The sequence below is a fragment of the Cydia splendana genome, chromosome 2 (assembly GCF_910591565.1).
Source record: "Cydia splendana chromosome 2, ilCydSple1.2, whole genome shotgun sequence".
Taxonomy (NCBI): domain Eukaryota; kingdom Metazoa; phylum Arthropoda; class Insecta; order Lepidoptera; family Tortricidae; genus Cydia; species Cydia splendana.
Genome location: NC_085961.1, coordinates 29,583,851 through 29,597,828, shown reverse-complemented (window position 1 = coordinate 29,597,828; position 13,978 = coordinate 29,583,851). Strand labels below are relative to the sequence as shown.

The following is a 13,978-nucleotide window of genomic DNA, read 5'->3' as shown; positions in this document are numbered from 1 at the left end:
ACTGTGTAACCCGTGCCAAGTTCCATCTACAACCATAACTGCTGAGCGGAATCTCCTGGGAATTTGCGAATAGGTGGGTATAGCCAGGGGAATGAGATCGCTGTGGAATGACCCAAAATTATGGTGTCACATCCATTAAGTCTAACTAGAGTCTGTGCGGAAAGAGAAGAGTCATGGAATGTATTGGTTCCTTTGTATTCCACAAATCTTTTATTTTAGGCATCGACTCTATAATGTTAATTTTTAGTGTAAAATATACAAGACAGCTACTACTATAAAATCCAAGAAGACTAGTCAGTGGCGTAGCTAGGCGTGGGCGAAGTGGGCCGTCGCCCACGGCCTCGCGCCAGGGGGGCCTCGCGCGACGCCCCTTTCGGGCACAGTGAAAGAAAACGACAAACGACTTCGCCCACGGCTAGATTAGTTCATGCTACGCCACTGAAGACTAGCGATATTTAAAAATCACCACGTAATTTATTGATGAGAAGACCGTTATAGAGCAAGAACTCTCATATTTGTAGACGTACTACGTCGCTCAGACACAGTCAGAAAGGTAGGCTTCACTCCTTCGGCGCAACCGACATTCTCTAAGTGGAGTATTTGTAGAGTTAGACCACGAAAATTCTGCAGCAATTTTGATAGCCCACGCAGTGCATTTATACGTCATAATTCCATAGAAGTTTGACGTTTAAAATAACACTTGCACTGCGAGAGCTCTATCGATGCAGTCTTTTCTTGGTCTAACTCTACAAACGCAAGTGACGAAAGAGCTTATAGACAGTCTTCCCGACATTGAACCTAAGCGCCACTTGCACCTACCCACTAACCCGGGGTTAACCGGTTAACCTGGAGTTACCATGGTTACCAGTACAATTTGACACTGGGTTTACGGTTTAACGGGTTAACCCTGGGTTAGTGGGATGGTGCAACTGGTGCAAGTGGCCCTTAACTAATAGTTTTGAAGTTTTATAAAATGTATCTGTTTTGGCTTTAGAGATGTATCTGGTCTCTCTGGAGCTCTACTCTATGTCGCCAGGAAACAAAAATACCTACACAAGTTACTTGATGTTATCTCAAGTGGTTACTAATCAGTTAAATCATGCTATTAATAATCATCCACTGTGTATCCCCAGTACTTGAGATAGAAGTACATACTTAGGTAGGTACTGGCCATTTGAGTAGGGAAAATAGAATTCATGGGAGTTCTTAATAATTTAGTCTTCTAGATAACTCTTTCATTGCGATACAGCGAGGAAATGCCGCCAGCATCCTTGGTACAATGCCTCAAGGGCCTATATTAGATTTAAGCTAGTTATTAATTTAGTTTAGTAGTACCACTGTATATATATTGTATGTAAATAAATGATTTTAAAACGAAAAAAAAAAAGAAAAGCATTTATACGTAAACTACGTATTCTACCATAGCTATCATTTATCAACTTTACCATATAATATTCATCGAAACGTAATTCTCAAAACATATTTAATTTACTTAGGTAAGAAGTCAAAATAATCATATTTCCTGAATTAAATAGGTATGTAATGTAACTACCTACTGAAACCGTCCAACATGCAACTGCCCAGCCGATGCCGTGGAGGGTAAATAAAAATAAATTAGAACATAATTATTTTTATTTTTAGCTATTTTTTGTTTCTTATAGTTTTAGATTTTCCTATTTAATACTGTAAAGTTTAATTTAAATTGTGTCAAACCCAAATACATCGCAGGAAAACGTCAAACTTAACTTATACCTACTAAACTTTCTTTCGTCAACAAAACTAATCCAAAACTCTAACTTTATTTAGGGGCTGCTTAATAGGGCGGCAGCGACAAACTATAACCGTCTCATTTCCACGCCGTCGGAAAATCGATAACCTCCTACTTGTTCCTCGTACCCTGGTAATTCTGACTAAAATGGCGGATCCGTCACATCTCCTTTGCCTTCAAAACCCCAAATAATAGACATTTGAAGATCCGATTAAAACCCATTAATTTTTGGCGGGAAAACACCCTCTTGAAATATCAAGGGATATTTTACATTATTCTTAGGACATACATAATACAGGAAAAAAGTTTCTATGAAAAAACATGAAAGAAATAAGAAAACGCAACATTTTCTTTTTATATTTTCTTTAATTAACGTTCTACCTTCTACCATTAAGAATTCCAAATGGAAAACAGTTTGAGATCTGTTCAGACAAGTTTCCACGACATCTGTGGTACTAGGGCCATATGATACTCGAGAGGTTTGCCGCATTCTTTTATGAGGAGTCGCGAAAGAAACTCTAATTTTCAAGATACGGCAATTCTAATACATAAGCGTTCATAATATTACATAAGCTCTAAGGAATCTATGTTTTACTATTTAATTTTCTTTAAAAGTATCAGAATTGCTTGCCTTTAAAAGCAATAATATTAAAACATAACGACATTAAATAAAATATTTCAAAGAAATACCCTATCGCCCGCGTGATTCGTATCCCCATTTCTAACCCCTAGGGGTGAGAAAATCAATACGCCAACGCATGCGTGCAAAGCTTAGCTACGCCATCTCTTCCACGATATGTGCTCCTGGTACCGCCGCCCACAATATCTGAAATTTTCCTGCCCTCCTCCAGCTTTTCCCGGATGTAGACCTTCGACTTCCGTTCTGTAGGGCGGTCTGGAGTTTCCTGGGTTTCAGGTTGTCTGGTTTTCAGGTTGTCGCGAGTGCGCATTTTCAGTGCGCAGTTGGCGCAGAGCAACGAGTGTCTTGAAGGGGCTCCTTCATTCAACGGTGTTTTGTTTTGTTAAAGGCACGCGGTGAAACACGTGGTGCGTCATGAATTGTTTCAACATTGTGTTTTTCCACCGTCACCGGTGGAAAGGAGCGGAGTCTTTTTAACCGACTTCAAAAAAGAGGAGGTTATCAATTTATTTGTTACTTTAGAACTCCGTCACGTGTGACCCGATTTAGAAAACGCCTAATAGTTACAATACTGGTCAATAACGGCCCAAACAAATGGACAGCTTTTTTTATTTTTCCTTCATATCGAACCGCACCAGGGTCGGCATTCGGGTCGATAGTGTGTTGACGCGTTTAATTAAGAGCCAACAGGAGTGGTCATTCCTCCATACAAACGTAGTCCTCGTTTTCCTCCGTGGTTTTTGAAGCTAGAGCAATGATTTTTTCAACACAGATTAATATTGTCAATATCTGTGTCGGACCGTTTTGCTTTTTTTGATATTTTTGTTTTTTAAGGCGCTAGAGCCCTTCAAAAACGGCCAAAATGGCCTAATAGACTATGCCGCAATGAGAGGTGTGGTATTCAAAACTGATATCAATTAGCCAAAAAAGCAAAACGGTCCGACACAGATAATTTCATAATCATTGAGATTTCCAAATTTGGTTACGATTGGTTAAGTTTTGGGGGAGGAAAAAGAGGACTACGAAACCTCGATTTTTGTCATTTTTACGCAGGATTTTTCGCCTCAGCTGCAGTTGTCCCTATCGCACTAATTTTAGGGGCGGAGTCAAGTTTCTAAATACGTACACAGCCAGAAAAGTGATGGGCAATAGTCGACATTTAATGTCGATAATCTAGTGATGTAAGAAGTTATCGATAAACCGTCTTGTGTGAAAATATCTAGATCCTAAGATACAAGGGGTTTTGGGTTGAGAGTAGGGAACACATTTTTGTAGTTATGATATACAATCTATTATGAACTTTTTGATTCTAATATTTCAAATTAGAAATCAAAATCAAAAATATTTTATTGCATGGTTAAAATGGGTTAACAAAATTTTTAGGTACCTACAGGCACGCTTCGTAATTGTCGAGCAATTTAGGGTCCTAGCTGAATTGGTTGTTCCATACTTACTCGTGCTCTATGGAATGTCCAATTTAGTTAGAACCCTAAATGGCTCAACAATCACGGAGCGCGGAGGTTTTTTTTTTTAATTTGTTTTTATGTTTGTGGTGTAATAAAGAATATTTTAGAGTCAGACCAAGAAAAGTCTACAGCAATTTTGATAGCACACGCAGTGCAAGTGTTATTTATATGTCATAATTTCATAGAAGCGACGTTTGAAATAATACTTGCACTGCGTGTTCTATCAAAATCGCTATAGATTTTTCTTGGCCTAACTCTACTTTAAATTACAAAGTAAGGCCTAAATTATAAAATAAGGCCCATCAATGTTTTTTTTTGTGTTTATTAAACTTGATATATTGTCTATAGTATTAGCGGACATGGCCTCAAAATTTAAACCCGCTTAAGAATCGGGCCTTATTTCGTGCATTAATACAATACTACCCATTTTTGTGTAGTCATTATTTATACTATAGAAGCATTGTTTGAGTAGCCAATTATTTAAACAGTATTTTTTTAAAGGGCAACGGTGGCAATATTTTAAGGTCTGGATAATAAGATACAGATCTTAATAAGGATATCAATGTAAGTGAATGTTACCATGACTACCAAACAAACAAATGTGATAGAATTTGCCAGCTGGCATTGTAACATTCAGACAGTTACCTATGTACGTAATCTGAAATATGAATAAATTAGTAATATTTTAAACAGGAAAGTAAACCGAATTTTGGCCTTTTGCTGAACACAATCACAATAGTAATTTGTTTTACAAGAGGGCAAAGTTTATCGCCACCGGTTGATGCATTTGCAGCACCAATGGTAGAAAATGCAAGCTCATCATCAACTGCATAATCGACGTTTGATATGACTATTGAATCCGAGGTTTTTGATCATGAATCATGATAAAACAAAATTTTAGAAGGTTGCAGAATAGTGGATTTAAAATATTTATTTTCTGTGATCTCAAATATCAGGCACGATCATACAAATTGTACATTTGCTGATCTTGCCTTTGTCATTGAAAGACGTAAGGGTTTACACAGAGAATATATATTTAAGTGTAATATGTGCAAAAAAAAGGAAACGATACACTCTGAAGACCCAAAAAGAAAATGTTAGTAAATACTGCTCCTCCCCATGGTTACTTGGTTCCTTATTCAACCTACCTGAAATTAAACGAGTAGGTTAGTAAATTATATCATTTTACATTATAAAGTTAAATGTTTAGGTATCTCAATCACTTACTCACTGGTGGACATGGACGCAAAATTTTTGCCCATCTACTTATACGTAGGCTGTTCCATAAGTCTTGCAATGGAAGGAATCTAACAAGTTTTGACATATATGACTGAGCGTATGGTTATCTACCACTAATAACAAGTTCTTACATGATGTGTTTGTTGAGCCTGCCAGCAGTGATATTCGGTAAATAGATCGAAACATTTGTGAAAATGGCTAGTCTCGGTAACCGCGAGTACAGAGTGATTTTCTATTATAATTTCAAACGTGGATTATCTTACCAAGAGTGCCACGAGGAAATGTTCGGTGCCTATGGTAAAGAGTGCCCTTCCCTTTCTACCGTATTCAGGTGGTACAAGGAATTTCAAAGAGGCAAATACAATTTAGACGACGACGAAAGACCGGGCCGACCCATTACAAGCAGGACCCAAGAAAACATAGACGCTGTTAGAAAACTGATAACTATTAATAGGCGAATTACGTGCAGACAGATTGAGGAGATTCTCCATATTAGTGCATCAACACTTAATTCAATTTTACACGAAGACCTAAAAGTTAAAAAGTTATGTTCTCTCTGGGTCCCTCACAGTCTCAACGACAGTCAGCGCAAGGCGCGAGTAGAGTGGTGCAAGAAAATGTTGAAAAAGTACGACTCAGGCCGATCTAAGGATGTTAACTCAATCGTGACTGGAGATGAAACTTGGCTCTACTATTTTGACGTTCCAAGTAAATCAAAATCGAAAATCTGGGTATTCGAAGACGAGCCAACTCCAACACAGGTCAAACAACAAAGGTCAGTTAAAAAAAGAATGATCGCAGTTTTCTTCGGAGTAGAAGGCATTGTAGCTAGAGTTGTATTAGACAAGGAGAAGACTGTCAATGCTACCTGGTACACTGAGGTTTGCTTGCCTCAAGTCCTCTGCGAGCTGAAGAAACTGCGGCCAAACTCTCAACTGGGCAGTTGGCACTTCCACCATGATAATGCTCCTGCTCATCGAGCGATCAGAACTCAGGAGTTTTTGGAGCAATCGGGGCTTACTGTGCTGGACCACCCGTCTTATAGCCCCGACCTTGCACCGTGCGATTTTGGTCTCTTCCCGCTGATCAAGAGCCAGTTAAAGGACGACGGTTTGCGACTGATGACGAGCTATTGAGTGCATGGGATGAAGCCTGCGCCAGTGTCACGGAGGAGCGGTGGAAGATCATTTTTGATACATGGTTTGAACGCATGCATAAGTGTATAAACAGTGATAGTTTTTATTTTGAAAAAGCTTAATAAGAAGTTACACTTTTGCAAGACTTATGGAACAACCTACGTACTATCTTATAAAAAATGAAATTTTGAAAGTTAGCACGCTTAAAGTTCGTTTTTTTTGCATTAAGGTAACAGATTTTGACATGTCTTATTAAAAATTACCATTGAAAAATAAGTCATAGCAAATATGTTAGAATTATAAATCATATTAATCATATTAATGAGCAAGAGCACCCTAAACCGGCGAGCGTGTATGAGGAATGTTATGAATGTGAAGGAAGCGAAAGTGGTATGTCAGGATCGTAGCAAGTGGAAATCCGTGGTCTCTGCCTACCCCTCCGGGAAATAGGCGTGATTGTATGTATGTATGTATTAATCATATACTTTTTTATATTCTTTTGCTTTCATAAGTAATATAAACTAATTTTTGAAAGCGTTTTTCAATAATTATTAATAAAAAGACACGTCATGATTGTTTACCTTCTTTCTAATGCTAAAAAATAACGAACTATAATAACCGGGCCTTATTTGGTACAGAACCTTGATTTGATAGGTACATCGGATATTCTGGGCCCCTGAGTTTGTTACGTAAAGGACAAAATGGTGACATGTGGTTAGAGCTGATACTGTTAAACTAGTGGTTCTGTGCGCTAAGTATAAAAAATAAGCTTCAGCGAACTCATTAAGCCTAGAAAAAACCCTACACCCTACTGCCACTTAAGTCAGTCTTGAGTCTTTGAATCAATTTCCGTAGTAGTACTACTACTACTAAGGTACTAGGAGGTAATAAGGCCTATAGTAGGTATAATAAGGCCTACCTGAAAAATAATGTTCTTACAACAGTGTAACCGTGTTAGTTATTTGAGTAACATATATGTAAAGTGATACAATTAAAAGCTAACAGCAAACCAGTACATAAATTATATCTTATGTACTTCTTATGAATTACACTCTTATAAAGGTTTCGGCTAATTACGCTTAATTACTTGAATAAAGGTAGATGAATTGCGTGCGGTCCAATAGGTAACCACAACTCACGGAGTCCAAAACAATAAGCTGATCAGCAAAGTCAAGTAAACAAAGCCAAGTCACAGTAGTAGAAAGATTATCGAGTTCCGTAAACGTAAGCCGGGTCAAAAAATTCAATCGCAACACAGTAAGTAATAAGTGAACGCCTCGTGGCAGTAACGCACGAAAAATAACATTGCAAATTGTCGGCAATGAGGCGCGCGCGGGTGCAAGCGTACGCATCTGTGTGCGTGCATTACACACACAAATACAGTCTCTCACGCCCCGTCAGAGCGACGGGTATATTCAGCTTGAAATCTCAAAATTGACTTTTAGCTCAGCTCCCGTTTCGTCTTAAGGTTTTGGTTTGGTTGGCACCGACTTTCTAACATTATTATATAAAAAGGATAATGTTTTATATAGTATCCTTTTTGTAGCCGGTTTTTCTATTTTTAAAGCTAGTTTTTAAAAGTAAATAAAAATCGTATGTAGGTAATAGTTCATATTCTTTATTAATATTTGTTCCTATTTAAATTTGCTATAATTAACTATGAGGTACAATGCTTGTGAACAAATAACAAGTGCATGTAACATAGTGCTTATTATTATTACTATAAAATAGAACATACTAGATATGATAATAGTAATTACGATTACACTAATATATTAAGTAATTACATTTATAAGTAAGTACAAATACATCACAGAACATTCATTGCCAGGTGTAAAAATATAATTATAATATTTATTGGCAGTCGAGTCGTTCAATACAATTTGAACGTTAAGTTAATGGCACAAAGTAGTTTTTTCAATACACTAAGTATCACATACAACGTCGCATAACTTGCCATATTCCCTGACATAATAGTACCTTTTATTGTTTTACTACTAAAATATAATCTAAAGTATAAGTACTAGTTTTTAATGTATGAATATTTTTGTAAGTAAGTACTAGTATATAATTCTACGTGTGTTTATTTATAATTCAATTTACTACCCGCTACCCAGTGTTGCCAACTCGGATTTTGAAAAAATGCTAGACTAATGTCTAGATTATGCCAAAATTATGCCAAAGTTTTTTTAAATATGCTAAAAAAAATGCTAAAATGTCACTTGAAAATAGACACTTAAAATTATAATATGGTGTCTAAAAATATTCACTAAAAAACACCGTACTTTGTCAGTAGAAAAAGGCCCGAAATTCAAATTTTGATAATCCTTGATTGATGATAATCCTTCGCGCCTACTTTTTTTTTTAATTTGTCGTTTTTAAACTAACGGAACGGATTCCGTTAGTAAACTAACGGAATGGCTTAACAGAATATAGTTACGACGGTTACGAGTCTGCTGTTGTTTGGCAATATAGGCTGGCCGTAGACGCACGGAATTTTCATTTGGTTTCCGGACGGTCAGGTGTGAACGGGACGTCGCTATACACATAACTATACATGTCTTGTTTGCACCTGTCATTCCGTACGTCTGTGGCCAGCCTTATTATTGACCAAGTGAGCTCAAAATGCGAGCAAAGCTTCTCCATTTCAGGCGTATAACCGCGAACATTGAAAGTCGAAAATTGCCAGCAACTATCTCTGTCAATCTAATTACGCCTTAATTGGAGTAAAAGAGGTAGTTGCTCGAAATTTTCATTATCGACGTTCGTGGTAGGCCCGCTATAAATTTTATTTTTTATTTTTTTTAATTTATTTATCAAAGGCACATATACATAATCAATTTTAAAGTTACTCGCCAAACTACGTAGAATGCAGTTTGTTGGCGAGACAGCGCTCATTTTATACAATTTTATGTATAAAATGCTCATTTTATACATGTAGGTAAATACATACAAGATCAGTGAAGGCCAGTCCAGATAGGACAAATTTTCGCCCGACCTGATTAAATTGCTGGTCAAATCTGCAAAACGGAACTCAAATTGTCAATCCACGAAAAAATCAGAGGTCAATTTAACTGAATTTATTTGCCATAAAAAAAATATATTCATATATAGTCCGTCGACGTCCATCCGTCCACAAAAGTCAAACTTCATATGAAAATATAAACCACATAAGGCGATGGCGCATATTGTTGCTGCAAACTTGGCTAAGACTAAATTATGCTAAAAAATATGCCAGATGCTAAATGGAAAATTTTGGTGCCAAAGTGAGTGAAATTATGCCAGATCTGGCATCATTTATGCCAAGTTGGCAACACTGCCGCTACCTACTAGTCATTGGTGGGCACTTTCAATTTATTGGTTTAACAATTCTCAATATAAGTATAACTTGAAACTGCCTCTAGTCAATAATAAAACATACGATAAAAGCACATATATTACTGCCATTCGCGTCTTTGATCAGCTTCCAGATGAATTAAAAATGCTAGATGACATAGAGTTTTTGCGTAGTCTAAAAAATGGCTTAAAAATAATGAATTCTATTCTCTCAAGGATTTCTTTGAATTATATTCTTCATGAATCATGATACTGTCTACTCTGTATAGATATATATAGAATTGAATGGAATAATATTTATTTGAAAAAACCTTGTTAATAATAAATATCAATATCTGTAATTCATATATTCATATATGTGTATAATAGTTATGTGTTTCTTAGTTTTAAGTTAGTTTTAAGTGTCCATTGTATACCCGAGTTAGGTTACCGTTGAAACTCACATGTACTACATAACACCTCTGTAACACGGTTGTACAATAAAGAATTATCTTATCTTATAATTTGTTACATACATACAGTTTTAATAAAATAAATGCATTTATGGACCAGTCAGCAGCGAAAATAGCTAAGCGGCCAAGGTGTTGAAAATTATCCATACACGCTCTTAAATAAATAAGATCTACAAAGCTTGCTTAGTTACTTTTGCTGCACCTGGTTTATAAAACTCATCTAATCGAAAAAAAAATCCTATAACATGATATCTATGGCATAATAAAATGATAATAACTTTTTCATAAATTGTAAAGTGTCTACAAGTACCTAGGTGCTAGTTTTACTGGTAGGTACCTATATATTATTTTTAAATGGGTAGGACCTTGAAGTTAATAGTAGTTTATGTGACTGCTACATAATGAAAGGCATTAAAATACGAGTGTGGGTTTATGAAACGAATGAAATGAGTTTCATAATAGTATCACACGAGTGTTTTAATGCCTAATTATGTACAGTTACATACACTGCTTTATCTACACACATATTATAAACTTTCTATGATATATTCACTAACCTCATATTACAACCGACATTGGGGCACTTTCCTCTCTGGCGGAACTCGCGGATATGAGCTGGCGTCTCCGAAATATCTTTATCGCACAATTTACACGAAACTTTTGTTATAGTTACTTTAAAAACAACAAAACAAATTATTTTTTACTTACAAATTAATTAAAATATAAACTGTACGTCAAATGGCGGCAAAGGAAAACTTTTTTCACGTATGTCACGCATCCGTAGTTTTTTTTAATTCAGAGACAAACTAGAGTCGGGGTCGATTACCATATCGTCCGATACCAACTTACATACGGGATTTGTCAATATTGTATGCAATTGTCATTTGATTTCGAATAAAACGTCATGACGACTGATATTAGAATAGGGGTCAAATCAAATTGCTTTTTTTATTCAGAGATGTTCGAAATTTAAAATGCATTACCAAATCGATTTTGATATAGTAATGAAGTTATTACCACATTTTCACAGATAAGAAATTTGCTGTAACAAAACAGTTTATCGTAATGTGGGCCATTATTTACGGATTTTGAAGGCGTCATAGAGAGTTTATGATATGTGTGTAGATAAAATATTTTTCTATTACCTTTTTTACACGAATGCCCAAATAATAATTATTATAGCATTCAAGCGACAATTGCATCAATGGCTAAATAACTACAATTTCTATAGCACAAATGAATTCTTCGACATGAAATTTAATTAATTAGACTTGACCTGTATGACATTAATAATTAATATATATAAATAGAGACATTATATGTTTTGCATGATAGTTTTTAAGTTTTGTACATATTTTGCATACCGTTTATGGTTAAACATGAAACCTACCACCTAACGCATGAACACCGATGTACCGTAATGTTTATCGCAAATAAAAGATTCTTATTCTTATTCTTAATTTGTGTATTGTTAAACTTTTTAATAGCCCCAGTTTAAGTATACCATCCCCCCACTGTTAACTGTATATCGGTGGACTTTATGTCTTTTGTAATAAGGTCTACCGATGTACCTACAGTTAGGAGTGTTGCTGTCTGTACCATTTTTCCTTTTAACACATTCAATACCACTAAGTGCTACGGGTTACGCTCGTAGCGCGTAGCCACGGTTTCGTCGTATGTAGCGCGTAGTCGCTACGAACAGTGTACCCGTACCCGACAGTCGGGTTCTTGGTGTTGAATGTGTTAAGCGTATTCACAGTTTTAGCTATAGATGGTCAAGCAAATCTTGTCAGTAGAAAAGGCGCGAAATTCAAATTTTCTATGGGACGATATCCTTTCGCGCCTACATTTTTAGGGTTCCGTACCCAAAGGGTAAAAACGGGACCCTATTACTAAGACTCCGCTGTCCGTCCGTCCGTCCGTCTGTCTGTCACCAGGCTGTATCTCATGAACCGTGATAGCTAGGCAGTTGAAATTTTCACAGATGATGTATTTCTGTTGCCGCTATAACAACGAATACTAAAAAGTACGGAACCCTCGGTGGGCGAGTCCGACTCGCACTTGTTCAAATTTGCCGCCTTTTTCTACTGACAAGATCTGCTTGACCCAGTGTATTTTACCAACTTTTTATTTGGTTTCATCTTCAAAATTTTAGGGTCAACGTAATCGATAACGGCACAAGGGCGTCGCGTGCGTCAACCCTCAATAAGGTCCCGGTCCCCTCATATGAGTGGAGTAAATGACCCCACGGTTGATTTTTAGGGTTCCGTACCCAAAGGGTAAAACGGGACCCTATTACTAAGACTTCGCTGTCCGTCCGTCCGTCCGTCCGTCTGTCCATCCGTCCGTCCGTCCGTCTGTCTGTCACCAGGCTGTATCTCACGAACCGTGATAGCTAGACAGTTGAAATTTTCACAGATGATGTATTTCTATTGCCGCTATAACAACAAATATTAAAAACAGAATAAAATAAAAATTTAAATGGGGCTCCCATACAACAAACGTGATTTTTGACCAACGTTAAGCAACGTCGGGAGTGGTCAGTACTTGGATGGGTGACCGTTTTTTTTTTTGCTTTTTTTTTTCGTTTTTTTTTTTTTGCATTATGGTACGGAACCCTTCGTGCGCGAGTCCGACTCGCACTTGCCCGGTTTTTTATGATAATAACTTGATATTAGTGATGGATTTTTTATTAATTACTTATGTAAATTTCCGGGTTGATAACCCTAATGTGTTAGTTCCATAGTTTAGTATAGTGCGACATAAATTAGTAGAAATAAAAAAAATGGAACTAAAAAAAATCCGTATTAAAATGTTGCCATGTTTAAGCATTTTACGTCAAAAATGTGACAGTTACGTAGGAAGTGGCGCCCTTAATTATTTTCTACAGTTTCTTCTCAGACTATAAGTTGGGTTTTTTAATATCGCTTGTTTTTAAATGTCGTCAATGCCAACTGAGATTTCAACATAACATTATACATATTTACTTCGCATGTTACTTTTCCGGGTTCTAATGGGTGCCATGCACCGAACATCGCTCAGTTGGGCTCCCTGCGTTCTTTACGTTATATAATAAAATAATAAATAAATAAATTCATGGAAGTTAACAATATACTTAGTATCCGTTATTAAATTCTCACTGCACCTATACTTAATCTTTCTGGTTTTACCCATTGGTTGACTAGTAGAGAATACCTTAAGGCATTTAAGTCCGCCATTGGTACCTTCATGTATTGTGCAATGAAGATTAAATAAATAAATAATAAATTCTGCAAAAATAGATACTTAGGCACTCAGTTGTCATACTATTAGGGTGTTTGCTATATTTCAATATTTTCCCACAGAAATTCTTTCATCGTGCATCAAAAGACACGACGCCACATCATCTTTTTCTCGACCTTTACCAACGCTTAATACAACAGCCTCCTAAATACCAGGTTAGATCTACCGCGGACATCGAAAATCATAATTTCGTTATCTACTTCTCTATCGTCCATTTATATTTGAGCGATAGAGATGCAAATAGACGAACAGACGAAAGGGGTTCGTGGTTAATTTATGAATCGCTTCATACGGGTTCATGGGTTTCATTTTGGGTTGGTTCTACGCTCTTTGTGGTGTGTTTCACGCGTTTCTTCTTGCCTGGAAGAGTGAGGCAGACTGCGCAGCATGCTGAAAAAGAGAAATCGGAAAGTTTTGTTAATGGAACTCTTCAAATACCTACCTACCTATCGTAAGCACGTCTATAGTGGTTCATATTTTCTTTTATAGTTCCTCAGAATATGGAGCAAATTCGTTGCTTTCGGTAATTCTTTACAAGTGGTTTTCAAATTTGGTAAAGTGACTGATGAAGACCATAGAGTGATGATTTCAAATAGTTAAGAAGCCGGAAAAGGTATACATAGAGAACTCTATTGATTAGGTAATAAGACTGGTATTTC

At 36.5% G+C, this 13,978-nt stretch overlaps 1 protein-coding gene across 4 annotated transcripts in view; it reads right to left on the bottom strand.

Annotated features, from left to right (window-relative positions):
- Window positions 1-7,847: 7,847 nt before the first annotated feature.
- LOC134806098 (synaptic vesicle glycoprotein 2B-like) overlaps window positions 7,848-13,978 on the bottom strand; it is a 31,077-nt gene continuing 24,946 nt past the window's right edge. For all 4 annotated transcript variants that reach the window (XM_063779369.1, XM_063779370.1, XM_063779372.1 and 1 more), the window contains one exon: window positions 7,848-13,709. In XM_063779369.1, the coding sequence (XP_063635439.1) occupies window positions 13,606-13,709 (104 nt within the window). In that variant the 3' untranslated portion in view covers window positions 7,848-13,605. The remainder of the gene's footprint in view (window positions 13,710-13,978) is intronic.